The 20,833-nt window shown below is 56.9% G+C and overlaps 8 protein-coding genes across 8 annotated transcripts in view; 5 read left to right on the top strand and 3 right to left on the bottom strand.

Moving 5' to 3' along the window:
• Positions 1-2,735: 2,735 nt before the first annotated feature.
• QBC33DRAFT_447223 (tyrosine-protein phosphatase cdcA) lies at positions 2,736-5,072 on the bottom strand (the record flags this gene model as incomplete). Its single annotated transcript, XM_060424422.1, has 3 exons — positions 2,736-4,411; positions 4,486-4,809; positions 4,997-5,072. 3 exons carry the CDS (start codon positions 5,070-5,072, stop codon positions 2,736-2,738), a joined length of 2,076 nt encoding a protein of 691 aa, XP_060285764.1.
• Positions 5,073-5,616: 544 nt separating this feature from the next.
• QBC33DRAFT_531141 (transcription factor Pcc1-domain-containing protein) lies at positions 5,617-6,575 on the top strand. Its single transcript, XM_060427281.1, has 2 exons — positions 5,617-5,735; positions 5,803-6,575. Exons 1-2 carry the CDS (start codon positions 5,695-5,697, stop codon positions 6,104-6,106), a joined length of 345 nt encoding a protein of 114 aa, XP_060285763.1. The 5' UTR covers positions 5,617-5,694; the 3' UTR covers positions 6,107-6,575.
• On the bottom strand, positions 6,437-8,875 carry QBC33DRAFT_604424 (WD40-repeat-containing domain protein). The gene is made up of 2 exons (XM_060432243.1): positions 7,373-8,875; positions 6,437-7,292 (listed from the first exon to the last, which is right to left on the bottom strand). The coding sequence occupies exons 1-2, from the start codon at positions 8,542-8,544 to the stop codon at positions 6,647-6,649; spliced, it is 1,818 nt and encodes a 605-aa protein (XP_060285762.1). The 5' UTR covers positions 8,545-8,875; the 3' UTR covers positions 6,437-6,646.
• QBC33DRAFT_531138 (uncharacterized protein) lies at positions 8,740-9,797 on the top strand. Its single transcript, XM_060427280.1, has 2 exons — positions 8,740-8,962; positions 9,019-9,797. The coding sequence occupies exons 1-2, from the start codon at positions 8,869-8,871 to the stop codon at positions 9,528-9,530; spliced, it is 606 nt and encodes a 201-aa protein (XP_060285761.1). The 5' UTR covers positions 8,740-8,868; the 3' UTR covers positions 9,531-9,797.
• Positions 9,798-10,039: 242 nt separating this feature from the next.
• On the top strand, positions 10,040-12,342 carry QBC33DRAFT_531132 (putative inositol phosphosphingolipids phospholipase). Its single transcript, XM_060427279.1, has 2 exons — positions 10,040-10,795; positions 10,861-12,342. Exons 1-2 carry the CDS (start codon positions 10,376-10,378, stop codon positions 12,052-12,054), a joined length of 1,614 nt encoding a protein of 537 aa, XP_060285760.1. The 5' UTR covers positions 10,040-10,375; the 3' UTR covers positions 12,055-12,342.
• QBC33DRAFT_325061 (sulfate permease) lies at positions 12,205-15,509 on the bottom strand. Its single transcript, XM_060423622.1, has 4 exons — positions 14,776-15,509; positions 14,569-14,714; positions 13,956-14,499; positions 12,205-13,899 (listed from the first exon to the last, which is right to left on the bottom strand). The coding sequence occupies exons 1-4, from the start codon at positions 15,056-15,058 to the stop codon at positions 12,356-12,358; spliced, it is 2,517 nt and encodes an 838-aa protein (XP_060285759.1). The 5' UTR covers positions 15,059-15,509; the 3' UTR covers positions 12,205-12,355.
• A 1,104-nt stretch (positions 15,510-16,613) lies between these two features.
• QBC33DRAFT_325083 (rab-GTPase-TBC domain-containing protein) lies at positions 16,614-18,847 on the top strand. The gene is made up of 3 exons (XM_060423623.1): positions 16,614-17,694; positions 17,759-18,570; positions 18,633-18,847. Exons 1-3 carry the CDS (start codon positions 17,113-17,115, stop codon positions 18,754-18,756), a joined length of 1,518 nt encoding a protein of 505 aa, XP_060285758.1. The 5' UTR covers positions 16,614-17,112; the 3' UTR covers positions 18,757-18,847.
• Positions 18,848-20,520: 1,673 nt separating this feature from the next.
• QBC33DRAFT_556836 (uncharacterized protein) overlaps positions 20,521-20,833 on the top strand; it is a gene marked incomplete at both ends in the record, with an annotated part of 846 nt that continues 533 nt past the window's right edge. Inside the window, one exon of the mRNA XM_060429762.1 lies at positions 20,521-20,709. Coding sequence (XP_060285757.1) covers positions 20,521-20,709 — 189 coding nt within the window. The remainder of the gene's footprint in view (positions 20,710-20,833) is intronic.

Here is a 20,833-nt window from a genome sequence, read left to right as displayed (position 1 = left end):
CATCACCGTGACATCAAATGCACAATTTTACGAGACACCGGCTTCCAGGTCACCTGCTCAACTGCCAGTTCACTGGTTCTAGCTCTGCATCTACCGTTACATAGCCCTCAATCTGGCGGCGGTAGACGCGGGTAAAGGAGATGGGCAGCCAGGCAGACGGATTCCATCTTAGAGAGTGACGATGACCGAATAGGCCCCGCTTTGGTGGTTGCTCTCGACCTCCTTACGGCTCTCGTCTTCTCTGCGGTATGCTTGCACGACTCGCCCGTTCGACCCTGGCATCTGCAGACTGTCCACTGGTGCCTGGACAACTGCCCTGTTGTGGTGCGATGGCCGTTAGAACTTCATGCGAGATACTCTCCCGACGGACCAACAATACTCGGACCGATCCAGAGAGCAAGTCTAGACGGAAATGATGTCGTTCCCGACCTCCTTGGGTTGTTAGATTGACTTGATCTTCTCCCTTGCTCTGGCGACACTCTTTTGTGGTCTTTGGCCGAACAGACATTTGGCAAACAAGGTGCCCAGGGTAGCTAGAACCCACGGCTCTGATTGCAGGGGCATTCCGGCAGCTCCGATGAGCACCCCTGGCCCCTGAATGCACACAGGAAGACCTCTGCAGAGTCGGTCTGCCGATAACATGGAGCTTAGTCTACCGGAGACGTCACTCTTTCAGTTTCAAGTGGCCCTGGCCATCCCGAGATTACCCCGTCTGCCCGTCCTCCATTTCCAGCCCAAGAAAGGTTAAATTACTGGCTGGAGCAGGTCGGAACACTGGGCCTCGAAATAGAATTCGAAATGGAAGTGAGTTTCCCCATAAGGGATCCCGATACACCGTCCAATGGATTCTGTTCGTCGGCAGAACTGGCCCTGACTGTCCAGGGCAACAGTCGATCACTCAAGCACCTAATTGCAACTCCCAAGACAACCAGAACCCCAGTCGGCCAAGGGGCCGCCCCAAGGGTCACATGTGGGCGCCTCTGTTCTACACACCAGGGGGTTGAGTTTGCAGGTTGAATGTAAGTAAGTATCTACCCCGTACGCACGTATGTATGTGCGAGCACTTTCGTGAAATCGCCGGAATGCACATCCGTCTGTATTATCGTCAAGAAGTTGTGGAAGGACCGTCTCGCAACATCATGCATGCAGATGACGGCCTGTTTAGCAGCCCGGGCCTTGAGGCTAAACCCACTGAGAGCCCCCGTTGGTACTTGTGGCGTTTAGCGATGGGCTCTGAGCTTCTGGCGGCGGCTGCGGGCCTCCAACATTCTGACCACCACCTCGCTCGTTGTTGGGTTCCCGGCGCTTAAACTGTGCCCTGCGGGAAAGGCCGTGAGACGTCGGGCCGGGCTGGTGTTCCCGACGTGGCATCTTTTGAGTCGAGAGATATCTATAGACCAGCGAGGCTGACTTGTAACCACTCCGCTTCCTGAGCCTTTTCCCATAACTTGCCCTGAGCCTTTTCCCATAACTTGCCAAGAGAACTGCCAACACAAGTTGGTAAATAACTCAATTGATTAGAATGACGAAATTGGACATGAATGGTAAATCGCGCAAGCCGGAGTCCTCCGCCACATCACTCTAGTCTATTCTCATCTCAAGCACAGCCTCCGCCTTGACCGACGGACAAAGTATCTGCGCTTTCAAACGGGTGCAGGAGAGATCCATTCTGCGGGGTTCCGGAAGGCTTGGCGGCGCCGAGGGAACGGTAGCGAAGCCCGTAGCGGCCGAGCTGCTTTGGCACAGCCTCACTCCGCTCTAGGCAGGGAGAAAAAGAATCACTCGCTCGCTTCTCGACTTGTTCAGCAAACCTGCTTGTTAGCCAATGCCGTAATATCGATATGACCATCTGCAGCGCGATCTGAAAAGGGACTTTCTCTCCACGGCCGTAATTTAGGCACCAAGGAGAGAGGAGAGGGAGCTGATGAATTGTGCGTCTGCACCAGCACACTGGGGCCTACTTCGGGTGGGAACAATGGTTTCAGTTACTCTCTGTTGAATTTCTGCGAAGCTAGAACACGCATGACAATGGGGACCCTAATTCGGTCCCCAAGGCATCATACTTCATTCTCTCCAAACATGGAAAACGGCCCATATTGTAGTCGTAGACCAACAACGCAGTGGAATCAAAAGAGAGAGAGTGTGAGATATAGAAAAGGGGAAAGGAAGACAGGGAAAACACAAGCAATATAGAGCAAAGTCTCAACCCCAAACGCCAGCACAGAAAGCCACCACCCGGTAGGTTTGTAAACAAAACCTTCCCGCCCGCGCCATCAACCCCTTCCCCCCCTTTCTCTGCGCCCTTTGCAACTCCAGAACGGAATTCTCGGCCTTCCCCTAGCGCCCACTCCCCACCCCTCCCAATGCTGAGAAGATGATGGTATTATTGAAAATGATGATGAGGATTGATGCCCAGAAGCAAAACAATATGCAGAGTAGCGCAAAGTACCTCGCACACATCCTATTGGTGAGACGCGACCATCAAAACCCGCGCCTTCACACACACACACACACACACACACCCCTCCCTCTCTCGTATCAATTACACAATTCTCCCAACTCAAAACGCCAGCATATGCATAGCAGGAACTAGAACCTATTTGAGAGAACGAGCGCCGTGAACGAAAAAAAATTCAGTTTAGACGTCATCGTCATCGTAATTCGTCAGCTCTTTTCTTCCTTCTCTCTTCTCGCTCTGCAAAAGAAGAAGAAAAACGGGTTCAGCGCAATGAGCCCTAGAACCCGCTAATCTTCCGGACAGACGCGCCAGCGGCGCCGACGCTGCCGACGCGCCCGCTCGTCTTGCGCACCCCGGCCGTCTCCCTCGAGACGCCGCCAGCCGCCGCCGCCGCCGCTGCCTGACGGGCCGAGCTGCCCCTGACGCTGCCGGTGCCGCGCACCTTGGCCAGCACGCCCGACGCGGAACTAGCGCGCTGGTGCTGGTGCTGGTGCTCGGCCACCACCACCTTGGTACGGGACACGGCCGTGCCAATGTTCTCAATGTCGGCGGACGCGTCGTTGTCGACGACCTGGTAGACCGTGGTCGTCGTCGTGTGCTGCTGGTGGCTGACGGAGCGCTCGTGGAGGTGGTGGTGCTCGCGCCGCTGCGGGGACACGGGGCTGGCCGACGCCTTGCGCTGCGCCGCCCGTATGCGGAGGTGCAGCTCCTCGTCCGACTCGGTGGTGGTGCCGGCGGCCCCCGACACGTCGAGTTGCGCGCCGCCGCCGCTGCCCTCCTCCCTGGCGGGATGGTGGGCAGACGCGCTTCCGTTGCGGCTGTAGGGATGGTGCCGGTCGGCGGCGGCGACGCCGCGGTGTGCCTTGCGCGGTTGGCCCGGCGTGGGGGCGGGGAGGAAGTCGTCCTGCACGCCAATGGTGTTATCACGGCCGTGGTCCCTGTCCATCTCGCCGAGCGGGGTCCTGTTTCTGGCGCTCCGGTGGTTGGGGGGCGTCGACGTGCTGTTCGCCTTGCTGCTGCTGCGGCCGAGGCTGGCCTTCTGCATGGCCCGGATGGGCGTGCTGGGCTGATGTCCTCCCTGCCCGTTGGTGGTGGCCGAAGCCGCCGCGAGGGCCGCCTCCTTCCGCAGCCTGCGCTCGATCCGCTCCTCAACCCACCACTCCCGGAAGACGCCCTGGTTGAGGTGCAGCCAGTGCTGCTGGGGCCCGACGACCATGCCCGGCCGCATGAAGCGCATGTACGAGATGATCTCGTTGGCCGTGAAGCCGTGCCGGTAGATCAGGTAAGCGCCGATGAGACACCCCGTGCGACCGAGGCCGGCCTTGCAGTGTACCGCGATGCCCTTCTTCCTGACGTTGATCATTTCATGCGCAATGCGGACGAATTTTCGCACCGTTGCAAGCGGAGGGCAGGTGCCGTCTTCGAAGATCATGTCCAGATGGTGGATCCCCATGGCCTCAAAGTAGGATGGGGAGTACAGGTGCGAGTTGAGTCTCACAACAAGACCGATGTTCTTGTCGGTGAAGTGCTGCAGCACGTTCCTGAAGGGCTGTGGCAAGGTGGGATGGGCTTCGAGAGCTTCCATGTCCCTGGGCAGCGTCGCAAAATGTTCTGAAGCTTCGGTAATGCGATCAACTGGTAGATGCATCGGCGAGGCGAATGCCAGGAAATGGGGCGTGATCCAGTTGAAATCACCGTGCTCCACCCTCTCATACTTCTCGTACTCCTCTAGATCAAAGTCCTCAAGAACGCAGCAGCCCTCCTCCTTTGCCTTCCACACGCCGTAGACAATATCCTGGACGGTGATGCCATAGTCTGCCTGGCTATATCCGGCGTCGCGGAAGGGCATCAGAGGCGGGTCAACCTGGGCAATCGGCGCAAGGGCCAGATGAGGCGGCCAAGATTGGATCAGGACCATGTAGCAGGCCAGCAGACAAGAAGCATTGGCCCGACCTGGGGAAAGACTCCTAGTAAGTATAGGTGCAGAATTGGGCAGGTAGAGGGCGGGGGGCACTGCTGCCACATACTTCTCGGATCTGCCATGCTGTAAAACACAACTGGCCTGTCATTGTTCTCCTTTGCCCCCAGGATCTCGTGGAATTGGAGAGCGAATCTGTACAGATGGCCAATGTGCAGCGGACCAAAGTCGTGGTGGAACGCGTTGTACAGCAGGGTGTCATCAACCGTAAAGTAGTATGGCTGCTTCCGGGCTTTGGGGACAACCGGCACAGGGGCGGGGCCTTCAGCTGCCCGTTGCGACCGCTTGCTGGGTGATTTTGCGGGTGGGTCGGGATAGGGAAAGAGGGTGTCGGCCGTAGGAGGGTTAATGTATGATGCAAGATACAGACGATCTGTGTATGTTAGTAGGGTTACCAGCCATAGGAAAAAAGAGGAATTCGTATGGGATCACAGGTGCAATTGGGTACCGAATATCTCCAGGGATGTCGAACTCTATGTAGAAATGGCGGTGACACGGGGTGGGATGTGTGAATACGCTGCCGCAGCAGACAAAATCGCAAACAAATGAACGCGACATACCTGGAATATACTCGATAATCTGCCCCATGTTGGCGGCCTTCTTGGAAGGGCCTATGACGGTGCGTCTTTGCGGCATGATCTTGTCTCGTCTCCTCAAGGAAGGATCCAAGGGGAGAGAGAATAGTAAGGGCCGCGGACGGCAGTAGAGACCAGGGACTCTCCTGAAGGGAGTCGGTAGGTCGGGGAGGTGTGCTGTGAGGCAATCCGGGTTGCGCAGATGGCGATCAACGGAAGGTGCAGATCAATTGCTTCTCAACACACGAAACAATTACCTGTGGTGTTGCAGGAACGAAGAATGCGTCTATACTAGAGAGGCAAGGAAACTATTCTCACGGCAGAGGATGAGGAGAGGAGAGAGAAGAAGAGAAGATGCAGGGTGCAAAATGAGGGCATGCGAGCACAAGATGAATGGGGTCACAAGACAATTGGAGCTGCTTTTGTATTGTTGTTGCATCAGGTCTCATCTCCAGGGACCCTGGAAACCGCTAAAAACATGCCTGTAATGTTGAGCCCATGTTACCATGGCAACAACCGTCCCTGTCTTAGTTTCGTGTGTCAGCCACATTCCACCAGCCCCCTTGAGTTCGAGTTCTTTATCTTATCAGTCAACTGCCCCTCCACACAAGTCCGTGATCAAGGACCACACATACCAGTCGTTCTGCCTTGGCAAACAAACCCTGCGACGGTGGGCTCTCACCATGGCGGCTCATTCAGTAGGACCGGAGTTACCCTGCTCCCTGTAAGTTCAACCTTGGAACCATCCCCCATGTATCCATCCGTTCCTCTGCTCACGGCCCCATTCCTAGGGTACTCGACATCCCCTTCCCAAACTCGCGCCTCGCGTCGATAGCCCTCCAGGCTCTAGGAGTCGACAAGGAACTCTCCGCTCTAGTACGGCGCGAGCTGTCGACGGCGGCGCCCGCCGACACCCCGAGCGCTGCGGCGGCCCTGGACAGCGAGACCGTCCTCCGAGTCAGGTACTGCGCAAGCACGAACCGCATGCTCAGGGTTGCTGTCAATTCTTTCCTGGAAAGCCTCGCGCTGGTTCTAGAGGTGATGGGGGAGCTCGATGTTGATGTTCTTGAGGCCCAACGGGGGAAGACTGCTTGATCCGAGTCACCGGCTCCTTGGACAATTTAAATCAAGCCCTTGCTGGCGTCACCAGCTCCAACAAAGACCAATCAATTTCCAGCACAAGCCGCGAAAGTGTTGCTGCCCAAGACTGAGGTAGCCAGGCGCTGCAGAATAGGATGGCCAATGTGCCGACGACGCTAGATGATGCGTCATCAACCTGCGTCCCTCGACGGAGGGAAGAGCTCTCCCGTTTCAGAACGAAGGGACAGCTCAAGCAACATCTTTGGATAGGAGCATTGTCAGGACTGACCCTAGTTGTCTGAGAGGCAGAATGTAGATATATATGGTCTATATATCTCAGGTCTTACGGCTTTTCTATGCCGTGCTTCGTGTAGCCCATGTCACAGAAACTCAACAGGCCACGACGTCATATGTCACATCGTGAATAAGCCGGTCCATCTACAGAGGTGGCAGGACGCAAGTCAAACGAGAAGCTTCGCCTTTCCGAGTAGTAGCATGATGCTATCATAGTCAGCGTACAGTGCATCGCATCCGCCAAAGTTGATCGTCAAGTCATCACGGCTCCTCCACCTTGACATCCTCCTGCTTGATATGCGATGTATCCTCAGCCGCCATATGGCGCTGCAACTCGTCGTCAGCCGCGTGGACGTCGGGCGTGTCACTCTCCTCGGCAGGCTTGTTCGCACCATTTAGGTCCGTATCCGTATCCGTAGCCGTACCAGCCCCGTTGACAGCGTCCCCGTTTCCAACCATCTTCTTCGCGGCCTTGTTCTTGAAGACCCTAATCACGCCGTCCTTCCCCGCACTGACCATCGTGTCGCCGTGGACATCGACCCACAAGCATGTCTCCTTATGTGCCCGCGCGATCCGCTGGACAATCTCTTTGCTCTTGACGTCCCACAACACGATATCTCCGTCCTCACTAGCCGACGCAATAAACGCTCCGCTCCCGGAACCGCAGTTTCCGTCGCCGTCGGCCAACTCGCCGAAGCAGCCTCCCACGGAAAAGCCCTTGTTCTTATGGCCCTGATACGTCTTCTTGACCGACCCGGAAACGTAGTCCCACAGGCGGATGCAGTTGTCGAGGCTGAAGGCCAGGACGAAGCGGCCGTTGGGGCTGAAGCAGACATTTGCGACCGCGGGATTGTCTTCGTGTACGAGGGTCCGGAGGCATTGGCCTGTCGAGGTGTCCCAGATGCGGCTAGAGAGAGAAATTGTCAGCATGTCCGTAGATAAAATAGGAAACTCAAAAGCGAAAGCAACTGAGGGGGAGCCACCCACATGAGCCCATCCGTAGAACAGCTGACGACGAGTGTCCCGTCTCTGCAGAAATCGATCCCGCTGACCGGATCGCTATGAGCGGGCAGACTCCTCATCAATCTCCCGGCCCGCACATCCCACAAGAAGACGGCCTCGTCGTAGCTCCCGCTGGCCAGGATATTCCCCTTGGGCGAGAACGCAAGGCAGTACACGTAATTGTGGTGGCCCAGCAACGGGCCCCGACCAGTCCGCCCGCCCCTCGCACCCCCTCCTCCTCCCCCGACCCCCCTACCACCGCGACCCCCCCCCCTCCCGCGGACGCCGCGATCGACCCTCAGACTCCCGGCCTCCCCGCAGGCGTGGGCGGGGCTGGCGGTGACGCGGTCCCACAGGCGGATGGCCTTGTCGTCGCTGCCCGTGGCGAGCGTGTTGCTGTCGGGCGCCCAGGCGACGCACGACACGCCAGCCATGTGGCCCACCAGCGTGTCCATGTGCGCCCCCGTCGCGGCGTCCCACACCTTGACAGTGCCGTCCGCCGACGCGGACGCGATCCACCGCCCGTCCGGCGAGATGCGCACTTGGCTGACCCCCGCTGAGTGCCCGCGCAGCTCCAGCCGAGGCCGGTAGGCCGGCCGTGGCCGGAGCGGCCACTGAGTGGCGGCGGCGGCGGCGGAGCGGGGAGAGCGAGAGCGCCGCTGCGGGTTGGACGAGGCTGCCGAGTGCGATCTGCGGGATCGGGATCGGGATCGGGATTGTGATTGGGACCGTGACCTGGAGTGTTCCGAGTCGGTGTGCGATCGGGGTCTGGAGCGTGACCTGGAGCGTGACCTAGATTGGGAGCGGGAGTGTGTGTAGGACCTGCTTTCTCGCCGTCGCGATCGGGATCTAGACCGCGACCGGGATGGAACTTGTGAGCTGGTGGGAGTGCTGCTGCGGTAGCGGTCTGTTCTCCCGTTTACGTTGGGGCTCCTACTTGGAGACGAGGCGCTCGATGGCCGGCCTCGCCGAATCGACAAGCTGTGCGGGGGTTCGTCTTTGGGTTTAGCAGAGCTGGGCCGCCGATCATGGCCATCGCGACCATCGTTTGGTGAGCGGTAGCCGGGTGTGGAGTCGGCGCTGTCATCGTGGACCCTTCTGCGCTTCGTAGGGGGTTCGGTTCGAGGCTTGCCGTCCGCAGACTCAGAGTCGGACATGGCTGCTGGATCTGTGGATTATCTGGGCGCTGAGGTCCGACTTGGAAGGCCAGCACCACCACAAAAAGAAGCGGGCGAGGCTGAAAGCTTGGGGATTTCTGTGCAGGGATGACGCGCTAACTAACTGGTGGTCAACCGTGCACAGCTCCTCAAAGCTTACCATTGGCCAATCTGAGTTGGCTGCCATTGCACACCGTTACACTCAAATCGAGATCTTGCTGGGTGTCTCGTCTCAGACGACGGTATGTACTTACTGCGTAGGCCGCCCTGGACAGGGAAAAACTTGCCGCGTGGGAAGATCTTACCGGCAGAGCGCTAATAGACATGCATCTCTTAGTTGTGTTCTACATCTCGCTCCTGCATCTTTGCTGGGTCCTTCGTCTCATCTGGCTTTCTGGACTCACCAGTTCCCGAACAAGTGAGTGCTTCCGTTGCCAGTATCTCTTGGCAGACTTGGACTGATACTAAGGTGAGATTGGTGGCTTTCTGCCCTCCTGTTCAACGCCGGTCTCCTCTTCAAGGAAAGCCGCCGCCGTAACCAGGATCTTATAGGGCTGGGAACTGTTCAGATCCTTGTTGTCGATATCACATGGATTTTTTGTTCGCGGCACAGAACGCTGGGAAACGCAATTCCACCACAGAGAACTTATAACCCGAGACGAATGCTAGGGGTGCTGGGATGTAAGCCGGGGACGCGCCTTGGAGCGCATGGACGTGGGAAGAGTGCAAATGAATGTGTGCAGGCATACCCAAGCGTGCCAAGGGAGGTAGTTGCCGCCTGCATAATCCAAGCCAATGGGGAAATTTCCGGCCAAGTTACATGCCAGTTTCTGAGTCCACCTTTCCATCCTACCGCATCCCAGGCCTTTCCTAGGTTGTTACCCTTCTTCGATATCTGTGTGCAACGTTCTCTTAACTGGATCTGGACGCATACGCCTTGCTTGACCGCAACGTACACTATGGCAGTGCGTCATCGCGGGCACTAGGCGCTGCTAGGTGATGGAGTAGCTGGCCAGGCTCTCATCGCATTTGGAAGCGCCTTCCTAGCGATTTCAGCCTTTGTTTTCCTGTCGAGAACGAGTCGATCAGGAACTCGTCGAATAAATGGACCCTGGTGCTGTAGACAAGCATTTCGGTACGGGGCTTTTACGGAAGAGCTTGTCTCCGCGGGTAGGGGCATTCAGCTATTTAGGCAGGGGCATTTAACTGTTAGGGTAAGGGCATTTGGTTAGCCGTCGCTGTCACTATTGCCAAGTCGGGCTCTTTTGCTGTTGCCGTCTTTGTTGCTGTTGCCGTCGCTGTTGCCGTCGCCATCGCTTGTTCAGTGGCTGGCAGCTGGTCTTCTTCATGGTCCAACTGTCCCAGTAATTTTGGCGGCCCGGAACCCCTGCCCAGCATAGACCCCCTGCCTGAGTAGTCAAATGCCGCTGCCCGCGGAGACAATCTCTTACAGAATGGAATGGCGGGCCGAAGGTAGGTGGTTTTTGTACCAGCCGTAAGTCACGTGGACGCGTGGGGATTGAAAAGAGGGTGGGGGATTGAAATCTAGATTCTAATTTGAGCTAACTCGACTCAGCTAGAACTTGACGTAAGGGACGGCAGCTGAAGCAACCTCACCGTCGAAGCTTTTCAAGTCGGGGCGCTCGGACGGTTGTCAAGGCATTGACTCGAGGGTTGTTGATGCTTTAGGTTGTCTGTAGGTTTGTTTACTTTTGCATATTTCCAACATACACCCAAGACTTCTAGAGGCATCAGTATCTATCTACCAAGTTATGAGGACTTGTCTCGCCGTTTTGTGCCCTTCTACTCCCTGGATTTGTCGCGTATCGCAATGGACGAACTCCCCGCCGAGATCAACATCATAACCCTGAACTGCTGGGGTCTCAAGTACCTCTCCAATCTCCGTAATGAGCGCCTGACAGAGATCGGTCGGAAACTGGCCACGGCCGAACCTTCTCCTCACATCGTTGGTCTCCAGGAATGCTGGACCCAAGAGGACTATCGGAGTATACGACGGGAGACGCGGTTCATCCTGCCGTACGGCAAGTTCTACCACAGCGGCGTCTTCGGGGGTGGCTTAGTTATCTTGTCGAAATGGCCGATAGAGGAGAGCACCATGTTCCGGTATCCCCTGAACGGCCGGCCGACCGCTTTCTTTAGAGGCGACTGGTTCGTAGGGAAAGGAGTTGCCTGCGCCAAGATCCGCTACGGGGCCGGCCACAAAGATGTGATGGAGGTCTTCAATACACATGTAAGCATCCTCTCCCCCGCTTTACCTCTCCTAACTGGTCAACCTTGTAACACATGCTCCTCCAGACGCACCCCCCTTACGAGAAGGAGCCCCACGACTCGTACGTCTGCCACCGCACGGCGCAGGCCTGGGAGATGGCCAAGCTACTGCGCGGGGCCGCAGAGCGGGGGCACCTGGTGATAGGGCTGGGCGACTTTAACATGGTGCCCGGCTCGCTCCCGCACCGCATCGTCTCGGCGCATGCGCCCGTCCGCGACGTCTGGCGGGTCATGCACCCGGACAGCTCGCTTGGCCCCGCCGACGACGCCGCCGAGAAGGCCCGCCGGCGGCCCATCCCCACGGCCGAGTACAACGTGCGCGAGAACGGCGCCACCTCGGACAGCATCTACAATACCTGGCGCTGGAGCAAGAAGCAGCAGAAGCTGCTCGGCCCCGGGAAGCCACCCGCCACCGTCCCGCCCGACAGCATCGATCGCCGCGGCAAGAGGCTCGACTACATCTTTGCCGGGACCGGGGACCGGGATTCCCTCGGCGGCGGCGACGACGGTGACGGCGGGTGGGTTGTCAAGCGAGTCGCCGTCGGGATGCTGGACCGCCACCCGGAGCTAGGTTGCTCGCTGAGCGACCACTTCTCCGTCGAGGCCACGCTAGCCCTCCCCGCCGCCAAGTCCGGTACCGGGTTCTCTGCCACTGCGGCAGAGAAGAAGGACGAATACCCGGCATCACCGAACGGGAACGGGGCCACCAACGACCACGACGTGGCCCTACTGAACGGAACCTACCTCCTGAGCCCACGGCCCAGCTCAGCCCACATCTCTGCTGCCGGCGACGACGATGACGACGACAACCACGGCGGCCAGCCGCTCGCCGCTGTGCCCACGGAGGACCGCTCGCTACCGCCATCGACGTACGACGAGATCCTGGCCTCGATCCACCGGTACGCGCTGCGCGAGCGCGCGCAGCAGCGGTGGCGGGGGGCGCACTTCTTGGCGTCCGTCGCCGTCGCGGCGGGCTGCCTGGCCGCCGTGTGGTTCAGCCCGCGGGCCGGGGTCGCGTTCGCGCTGGTCCTCGTCTCCAGCCTGGGGCTCGCGGCCGGCACCGTCGACGGCCTGATCGCGCTGCTGTTTGTCAACTCGGAGGTGAGGGCCCTGCGCGAGTTCGAGTGGGAGGTCATGAACGCCAAGGGCGTCGCGGCAGGGGGGCCGGCGCCCGTGGCGCTGGCGCTGGAGGAGGAGGAGGAGCGGGTTGATGGGTGGTGATGGGGTCGTGGGCCTTGATATAGGTGTAGGATTAGGAATAGTAGTAATGGTAATGATTGTAATGCACTCTCGAGTACGACGTGCATTGGGGTGACCGGGCAGATACACCATGGCATCATCACAAACAAGGTGGGAAGGGCAAACATGGTATGTGAAGAAATATGTGGTCTATATGTATGTAGTATGGACAATCCAAAACTCGTACGGCATGGGTATTCTTTGGGATAACAGTTCACGATGGCCTAGTATCATAAAACCAAACGCCTACAATGCAAAACGAAACCTAACAAAATGACCCGGTCTATCCCAACGTCCCAGAAGTCATGCTGTTTGGACTCCGCACCTCAGCCCTCGCCTCGACGTTGGCAATCGCGCTCTGCAGCGCGCTCGTCAGATCGACGTGGAACAGTGGCCGATTAAGCCCATGTACCGTAATGGCACGCCTTGCCCGCGTCTCGGGGCCCTTGCCGCTCGACTTGGCGTCGAAGTTACTGCTGGCCTCGCTGGAGCCGGCCTCGACGTCGATGGGCGCCTTGGGGGACCCGGTCGCGGACCGCTCCAGCTCCTTCTCATTGACGGCCATCTCGGCCTGCTCGGCAGCGCTCTCGGAGCCGCCGATCTCGGCCACGCTGAAGATGCTGCGCCACCGGTGGGACACGCCGCCCGCGCGCTCGGCCGGGTACCCGAAGCCGGCGGAGAGGAGTGCGCGCTTAGTCCATCGGTTGTTGATGCAGGCGATGTGCCAGTCCACGGGGTCGGGGGAGGCGTAGCGGTCGAGCTGGTTGCGGACGTCGATGAGCTGCTGCACCGAAGTGATGTCAACGTTGTTGACGGAGCTGAAGTCGAGGATGATGGCTTTGAGGGTCGGCAGATTGGTGTCCACGCCCAGGGCACTGGGTGGCTGGTTGGCGGCCGCGGCTGCCTTGCGCTGTCTGCGGCTTGGGCCGGGGTCGTTCCACGGGCGGTCGCCGGGGCGGTCGTACTGGAAGATGTTCGTACGGCGCGTGTGGGAGAAGATGTAGTTGGTCAGGTACTCGAGAGAGTGGCTGGCGTTCGGGTAGTTGAACCCTTCGGAGAAGCGGTAGATGAAAATACCGGGGTAAGGGTTGTCGACCTGGACCTCGGGGTTGGAGCCGTCGTTGTGGTTGACGGGAAGGAAGACGTTGCGGGCGGCCGCGTCGTTAGAGATATTGAAAGTCCCGTACGCGCCATAGGTCCGGTGGTAGTCGTCGCCAATGACATGGTCCCCCAGCACCGAGTGAACCCTCACCTTGCCGAGGAATTGGCCCTGTGCCTTGAGAATGCGAAACAGAAGCACGGCAGCCGAGATGCAGATGGTGCAGTAGATGCCGTTCTCGATGCTGGAAAACACGGTCACAATGACGCCGGTGAAGAAGATCAAGACTTCAAAAGGCGAAACTCGCCAGAATTGGTACACCGTGTTTGGCGGGGTGATCAGATCGCCGACGGCATGGATGATGACGCCAGAAAGTGAGGCACTGGGAATGTAGTAGAACACGGCTGGGAGAGCGTAGATGGCCAGAAGGACCACAACGGCGGTGATGACACCGGCGAACGGAGTCCGCACGCCAGCCTTGGACTTGATGGCCGTTCGACTGAAGGAGCCAGTTGCAGGGTAGCCCCCAAGGAAAGGCCCAAGGAGATTAGTGACGCCGATGGCAACCATCTCCTGTGAGGGGTTGATTGTATAATTGTTCACGCGACCGAACGACTTGGAGATGGCGATGTGCTCTATGAGAAGCACAATGACAGTCGCTGGAAGGTAGCTGACGATGCCTTTCGTGATTCTCTGGTTCAGCACTGGAACGGCAGCGTTTTGGAAACCTTCGGGCGTGTTAGAAAAGACAAGTTTCCGGCCAAAGTTTCAGGGGGTTCCATACCTCTTGGGACATTCAGAAGAATCTTGAATCTCATCTCGCCCCTGGGAAGGTTCATATGTACCAACCAGCTGATCATTGTGTACAAGAGGATCACGAAGACTGTCCGCAGGGTGGACATGAAGAAAATGAGCCGCTGGTGCTTCGGATACCGTTTTGCAAGGTATTTGCAACCCGACCGGATGATATACAGCGTTGCTAGGGCTGTAAGCCCCATGGCGGCGTCCAACTTTGTATGCCCAAGGTTCTTCAAAGTGTTGATGAAGACCCTATATGTGGCATCGCGGGTGGAGAAGCCGGTGATGCCCATCATGGTCGGAATCTGCCCGACGGCGATGCTGATAGCCGAACCGGTCATGAAAGCTGACAGGGCCGTCAGCGAGATGAGGTCGACAATCCAGCCGCATCGGATAAGGCCAATGAAGAGAACAATGGCGCCGGACATGAGCGCCAAGGCTGACGCGATGTAGTGTGCCGGGACATCGGGCAGGGCTGTCTTCATGTCGGCGACGACGCTACCAGTCACTGTGGACATGACAGCAACGGGCTGAGTGAGTACCAATGGTCAGCAGTTGCCTCATGCTGCCAAGCAGGCCAAGAGATGTGGCGGCCTTACCCCGATAGTGATATCTTTGGACGTTGCAAAAAACCAATATATCAATACCCCCATGAACGAGGAGTAGAGGCCGAACTGAGGCTCAAGGTTGGCGAGCAGGGCGTAAGCCATGCCCTGCGGGACCACCACGGCGCCGACAGTGATACCTACGCCAGACGCTGTTAGTGGGGAGGACAGATGGTAAGGGGGAGAACAGGGCTTGCTCACCAGCAACGAGGTCTCCGGCGAGCCATTGCAGATTGTAGTGGCCGATCCAGTGCAAGAAGGGGAACAAGGACCAGATATAGTCACCTATTTGTTGCCGATGGGGGAGCAGTTCCTCGAGGTATTTGGCGGTACTGGGTTCCTCCTCGACAAAGGTGTCATTGGTCTGGATAGACAGCACCGACTCCCCCCGGGTAACCTCGTCTTGGAAAGGCTGCGGATTCTGCAACTTGATGCCCAGGACCTTGGCCAAGAAATGCCCTGCCTTCGTGGTCGTGGAAGCCATGTCTGACGGAAGGGCAGGAATGGCTTGTTGGGAAACGAGATCCTCGACGACAGAGGAGTGAGCTGGGCTGAATAGAGGTGGATGGAACGGCCAAAGGGAAGAGATGGTATGGATATATCCACCGCGAGTACTTGTACTCTCGCAGCTCGCCTTCTTCGGAGGATCGCCTCGTTATGCGGAAAACAGAAAGAGCGGCAGCAAGCTTGACAACCGCCGAATCTGCTTGCTGCAGACAGCTCTGATGAGCTCAAATGACCAACCGCAAAGCGCGGTATGTATGTTTCAGTGCATGTGGGCGGTAATCGAGTCCACCTGGCGATATTGTTGGTAAGACTGCAGATGCAGATGACCAAATTCGACTTCTAAGACTTGAACGATAGTTGTGGACAAATGAGTGTCAACCACCGAGTCCCGAGAGCAAAGGATATTTTAAGAGATGTATATATCGAGGCTCAAGAGTCAGAAGGACAGATGGTTGAAGAGGAAAAGGGGGATGGGAGAGAGAGGAGAGGGATTCCTCGGGTGTAAGACGTTGAATGTAGAACCAATGTATCGCTATCTGATGAAGAAAGGTCAAGTTAGGGCAAAGACGTAATCAATTTGTCTCGTGGCTCCAGAACTCATAGCAAGACAAGTCCCAGTATATATATATAGACTACCTAGGTACCAATGTAAGTGACCGGCTAAGAGCTATTTCCCCCAAAAAATCGGGGACCGGGAGCTCGAAACTTCGAAGTGACTTGAGGCAATCTTCCAGTCATTGCTGAAGTGAGCTGTGGTTGACTGAGAGAGTGGGTAGGGCGAATGGCGCCATCGATGCTTTGCCATTTAGAGCCTAGCGTGGTGAAGATCCAATTGCCTTACTTTGCAGGATGCAGAGTCGATCTAAGCAGGCTGGCTGGAATGCCGTTGTTCAACTTTGCGATCCGCTTGAAAAGCGGGTAAAGTCGCCAATGGCGTCAACTAGGTTCTTGGTATTCCTCGAAGACACAAATCCGGTAAATCAAGACGGATCAGGAGAAAACACCATCTCATCGAGGCGGGTCCAGATATAGAACAAAGATGAGAACGGCACTCCAACTATTCTCTGATGAGATGCACCCGCCCATCCCATCTCTGTCTGACAGGGACAAGTTCTCCAAAAGCCCGAGCCAGGCATATACCAGGCACATAGATCCATACTATGCCTGATAACTCCGTAGAGGGGATTAATAAGCTACGCTAACGAGGTTATTGGCTAGCGGAGTTGACAAGGGGTTGGTGACGAAATCGTGGGGGGCGATGATGTGATCTCAGTCGCATGCAAAAAGTCCCAAACAGTTACGAGATTTTAAAGTGTGAACCTGCCATCATTCTTCCCGGGTTTCACTTCCCCACGGCCCACAAGTTTCTCAAGATCAGCAGTTCTGCATCCGCCTTGTGCGCCACTGGTCATTCTTGACTTGGTCCCAACCGAGGTAGGTCTTTTCCTTGATTCAAGCTTCGGGGCCCTGTGGAGCGGAGCCAAAAACCATCGGACTGGAACAATTCGGAGGACGCGGACGGGACCACCGAAGTAGGTAAGTATCTAAATACCTACCGTCCCTGCACGTGATGTGACTTGCGTCACGTGCTTTTCGCGTGTCTGGGTCAGGTAGATCGGCTTCTTGGCTGGCCTCTGGGTAGATCGTTTAAGAGGCGTGTTGCCCTTGGGAAGAAACGATACACGAGGCTATCTATGGCGATCCAAATGCTCTCGTACTTTGTAGTGACTCCCAAACAGACTTCTCATATCCGGTGACAGACGGAGGGCAAATACTAAACGCGTGGTCGCGAAAAAACGCGCCTTGGTGACTGCCCACCAACCACCAGCCCAGCCCCCCGCTCGGACGGTTGGGTAAAAAGCACCCGACAACTGACAACTGGAAGGTGGCACAGGACGAAAACTGGGTTGGGACGACATTTGCGCCTTCCTGCCGAATCCGATCTTGTTTCTCGTTCAATTGATGATTGTTGCTGCGACTCAACTCATTATTTTGAACTGTACCCATTGTCTAAACTGAACCGAATCCAAGATGCCGAGCCCAATAAGGGAATCAATCCCCTCCTTCCCTCCTCCAGTGACCACCCAACTCCATGCACCGCCCTCACCAGGTACTCACCGCGCACTGAGACGACTTCAATCAGCCCACAGCCTTGGAGCAAAGGCAGCGTACCAACCCTCTCTTATCTCCCAGCAGAGGCTGCAACAACTGCAGCAGCAGCATCAACAGCAGCAGCAGCAGCAGCAGCAGCAGCAGCAGCAGCAGCAGCAGCAGCAGCAACAACAGCAACTACAGCAACAACAACACCACCAGCCGCACCAGCACCAGTACAGTCAGCAACAGAGCTCAGGCTCTCCTAGCCGAAGGAATGCGAACATCAATCGATCACCACAACGGGGCCGTGCTAACAGCGATGCGCCAATGGTCAACCCACTCAACGCAATGGCGGCTAATAGACGGTCAGCTTTGAGCAAGCGCTCCCTGGCTGCAGATGCCATGTCTCTGGAGAGGCTCCTTCGCGATGGGCCACCGAATGGTGACGTTTGTGGTGCCCTGGAGAGTGCGCGACTCAAGATCCTGGATCAGGGTATTAAGAGTGATAGTGACGGCATGGTGAGACTCAACAGAGAGCAGCATCTGATTATGGGTAGTGTAGTGTGCTGACAACGTGATGCAGTCATCTCTGCGCATATACGTCTGGCTTATTCTCCTCAATGCCCCAGTCCTCGACACTGATGCTTACCTCTCGCTGATCCACCGGGGCGCATCACCGGCCTATTCCAAGATCCGTAACGACACCTTCCGAACCCTCACCACCGACCCACTCTTCCGCCGCCGCGTCAGCGAGGCCAGTCTGATCCGCTTGCTCAATGCGATCGCGTGGAGGCTGCACGATGCACGAGAGGAACGCATTAAGGGTAGCCGCCCGGCACCTGGGAGCCGGCACTCGTTACCGCAGGAGCCACAGAGTCGACCCAGCACTGGCAATGGGAGCAGCAACGCGTATAGCACATCATCACCGGCGTCTAGGACTCGGTCGAGAGCCCTGACTCTTACGACTGAGGGTTCGGAGAGCGGTATTTCCGCCGATCCCGGCACATATGTCCAGGGCATGAACGTGCTCGCAGCGCCTTTCCTGTACGCCGCACGGAGCGAGGCAGAAGCCTTCGTGGCCTTCCACCAGCTCCTTACCCAGGAATGCCCCGGATACATACGGGGAGCCATGGACGGTGTCCATAGGGGGCTTGCCCTGGTTGACAAAGTCCTGGCGATCGTCGATCCCAAACTCAGCCTCTACTTGTTATCAAAGAGCATGTCTGCCGAGATTTACGCCTTCCCCTCGGTATTGACTCTCTGCGCTTGCACGCCGCCCTTACCCGAAGTCCTCAGGCTGTGGGATTTCTTGTTCGCCTATGGGCCGCACCTGAATATCTTGTGCATCGTCGCGCAGCTGGTTATGATACGGACACAGATCCTGAGTTCGCCAAGGTGAGTCCCCTGCTGATTTGCACCCTACGTTGGAGCCACGGCACTGACATCCTTCTCAAAAGTCCTAATAAGCTACTTCGTGCCTTCCCTGCCCTTCAAGCGGACCAGATCAAGCGCACAACGCTAGCCATCATCAAGATGATCCCCGACGACGTCTACGCTGAGATTGTGACTCACGCTCAGTGATTTTTCTTCCCAGGAGGACACGGTCCTCACATGAAATGGGCTTCATCATCCCGCGCGGGATGTTTATCAACAGGAAATCGGCACTTGCTCAGTGAGTGCAGTACCGGGGTGTTCAGGAACTTTGCATATCCCGACTAACGCTCATTAACGAAGTGGTTACATAAAAAATAGCCATCCCTATATGAGCGTCGCTAGGCAACGCTGCCACAAGCCCAGCCTGTTGGGAATGAGTCAGAAAGGCCCAAGTCAGAACGGTGCACCGCAGCGTCTCCGGGCTGCTGCGCCCAATACTGCACGCCGGTTAACTTCGCCATCGCTCTACCGATCTTTCATCGTGTCATGACGGCGCCAAGGCTGATTACATATTGTGACCACGATGAACTTAGTAGGGGTCCATTTAGCCGCCGCGCTGGGACATTTTGGCCCGCAATAACGGAGTTCAAGCCAGAAAATTTCCATAAAGTGGCAGTGGACCGAGGTCGCCAATGAGGCCGCCAGAAGGGCCGCCAGATGGGGTTTTAGAATAGATTGAACGTCATCTATTCATCTTGACCTCTCTCTCCCTTGACTGGCAACCCTCCTTGGCAGCCAGCAGACGTGAAGCCTACCATCCCTTCGTGCTGACGACAGAAGGTTCCAAAACCATCCTCCCGTGCAGTACAACGTACGCATTTGGGTAGGGAGGCTGTGCCACTCAGCCAAGATCTAAACAAAGGAACTGTTTCCACTTTTACGCTTTCTCCCGACGTCGTGTCGAAAACGAGATGCAAGCGGGTCCACCGTCGAACGCGTCGAACCCTGCTTGCTTGGTGTTTTTTCTCTAGAAAACCTCCGCAAAGAAAACAAATAAAAGAGAAGAAATAACCGAAATGACATCGGGTTTCCCACGCGGCACTTGGTTGAGAGCGGCAGACGTGATCTTTCCCTCTACTGTGTAGCTCACGAGGAAGACGTTTTAGCCGGCAACACAAGGCTCACTCAGACCCCCTTGGTTAGTACCGAGGAGGGAGGGAGGGAGGGAGGGAGGGAAGAGAAGCTCATCGATTATTATTGATGTTTATCGACATCGGAATTCCAACGACCGCCCTCGCGTCTCCCCGTTGCCGAACCCAGAAAACCAAAACATGAAACGGGATGACGATCAATGGTGTCTTCCTTTATGCTGTCCCACCTTATTCGACCACGCCGCCCTTCCCTTCCTCCCTTTCTCCCTTCTCAAGACACGCAAGACTCTATACCGCACGGCCTATAGCAATCACGGGATTTAAGGGCTAAAAAGATGTGCAGCTATGTAAAATCTAATGTATACCCGATCGCCTAGACAAGGCGACTGCGAGGGGACATCCGCAGCCCTTATGTGACCTGGATCTTCTCCTGGGAAAGGTTCGCAGGGGGTCGTTGTCATAGGCAATGCCGACTCTCCTGGAACCCATACATTCTTTCTTCTATCTGGGGTCTAAATTATGTATCTATACAACATCGTGCCTCGCCACGTCTGCCAGACTCGCACACAGTGACTGACTGACGGACTGATTACGGCCTCCCCATATATCTATCCATCTATATATATCCCTTACCATTCTAGGACTAGAAAGGGTGAGCCGTCCCCATCAGGAACAGCTCAATATAAGAGCATTAGTCTTCTCTCAGCGTCGTCTCCTCGTTTTTTTTCTTCTATCCCACAGATCCATTAAGATTTCATATTTCCAAATATCTCTCGGTCCAACCCTTCGTCACTCGTTTTAACACACGTCGCCGGCAACAATGATGCCCAGGGCTATATTCCCGCTCGCAGCGCTGCTCGGCGCTGCGGCAGCAACGACAGGCCATCAGCGGACGGGCCTCGCGAGCGCGAAGAGGGGCCTGATGACATGCGAGGAGACGTACGGCCAGGGGTGGGGTCGCTGCGGCGACGAGACGAGCATCTTCTGCTACAACCCGAGCCTCGGACAGGTGAGCAAAATGGTGTCGATCGGGGTGGGGGGGGGGGGGGGGGGGGGGGGGGGGGGCGGGCGGGGGGGCGCGCGGGGCGGGGGGGCCCACACACCGGCGACGGGGGGGCCCCCCCAGAGTTTGG

Source organism: Phialemonium atrogriseum (assembly GCF_030411735.1).
Source record: "Phialemonium atrogriseum strain 8032-3 unplaced genomic scaffold QBC33scaffold_6, whole genome shotgun sequence".
NCBI lineage: Eukaryota > Fungi > Ascomycota > Sordariomycetes > Cephalothecales > Cephalothecaceae > Phialemonium > Phialemonium atrogriseum.
The sequence above is the reverse complement of the archived record's forward strand: the minus strand, read 5'-3'. Positions and strand labels throughout refer to the sequence as shown.

Excerpts from the sequence above, each read along its gene's own strand:
- QBC33DRAFT_325083 (XM_060423623.1), top strand. The coding sequence starts at position 17,113 with ATGCCGAGCCCAATAAGGGAATCAATCCCCTCCTTCCCTCCTCCAGTG. Across the intron at positions 17,695-17,758 it reads AGAGTGATAGTGACGGCATG|TCATCTCTGCGCATATACGT; the intron begins GTGAGACTCAAC and ends AACGTGATGCAG. Across the intron at positions 18,571-18,632 it reads CAGATCCTGAGTTCGCCAAG|TCCTAATAAGCTACTTCGTG; the intron begins GTGAGTCCCCTG and ends CCTTCTCAAAAG.
- QBC33DRAFT_325061 (XM_060423622.1), bottom strand. The coding sequence starts at position 15,058 with ATGGCTTCCACGACCACGAAGGCAGGGCATTTCTTGGCCAAGGTCCTG. Across the intron at positions 14,715-14,775 it reads CGCCGGAGACCTCGTTGCTG|GTATCACTGTCGGCGCCGTG; the intron begins GTGAGCAAGCCC and ends CGTCTGGCGTAG. Across the intron at positions 14,500-14,568 it reads CCAAAGATATCACTATCGGG|CCCGTTGCTGTCATGTCCAC; the intron begins GTAAGGCCGCCA and ends GTACTCACTCAG.
- QBC33DRAFT_604424 (XM_060432243.1), bottom strand. The coding sequence starts at position 8,544 with ATGTCCGACTCTGAGTCTGCGGACGGCAAGCCTCGAACCGAACCCCCT. Across the intron at positions 7,293-7,372 it reads TGTTCTACGGATGGGCTCAT|CCGCATCTGGGACACCTCGA; the intron begins GTGGGTGGCTCC and ends TTCTCTCTCTAG.
- QBC33DRAFT_531132 (XM_060427279.1), top strand. The coding sequence starts at position 10,376 with ATGGACGAACTCCCCGCCGAGATCAACATCATAACCCTGAACTGCTGG. Across the intron at positions 10,796-10,860 it reads TGGAGGTCTTCAATACACAT|ACGCACCCCCCTTACGAGAA; the intron begins GTAAGCATCCTC and ends ATGCTCCTCCAG.
- QBC33DRAFT_531141 (XM_060427281.1), top strand. The coding sequence starts at position 5,695 with ATGGCGGCTCATTCAGTAGGACCGGAGTTACCCTGCTCCCT. Across the intron at positions 5,736-5,802 it reads CCGGAGTTACCCTGCTCCCT|GGTACTCGACATCCCCTTCC; the intron begins GTAAGTTCAACC and ends CCCCATTCCTAG.
- QBC33DRAFT_531138 (XM_060427280.1), top strand. The coding sequence starts at position 8,869 with ATGCATCTCTTAGTTGTGTTCTACATCTCGCTCCTGCATCTTTGCTGG. Across the intron at positions 8,963-9,018 it reads ACTCACCAGTTCCCGAACAA|ATTGGTGGCTTTCTGCCCTC; the intron begins GTGAGTGCTTCC and ends TACTAAGGTGAG.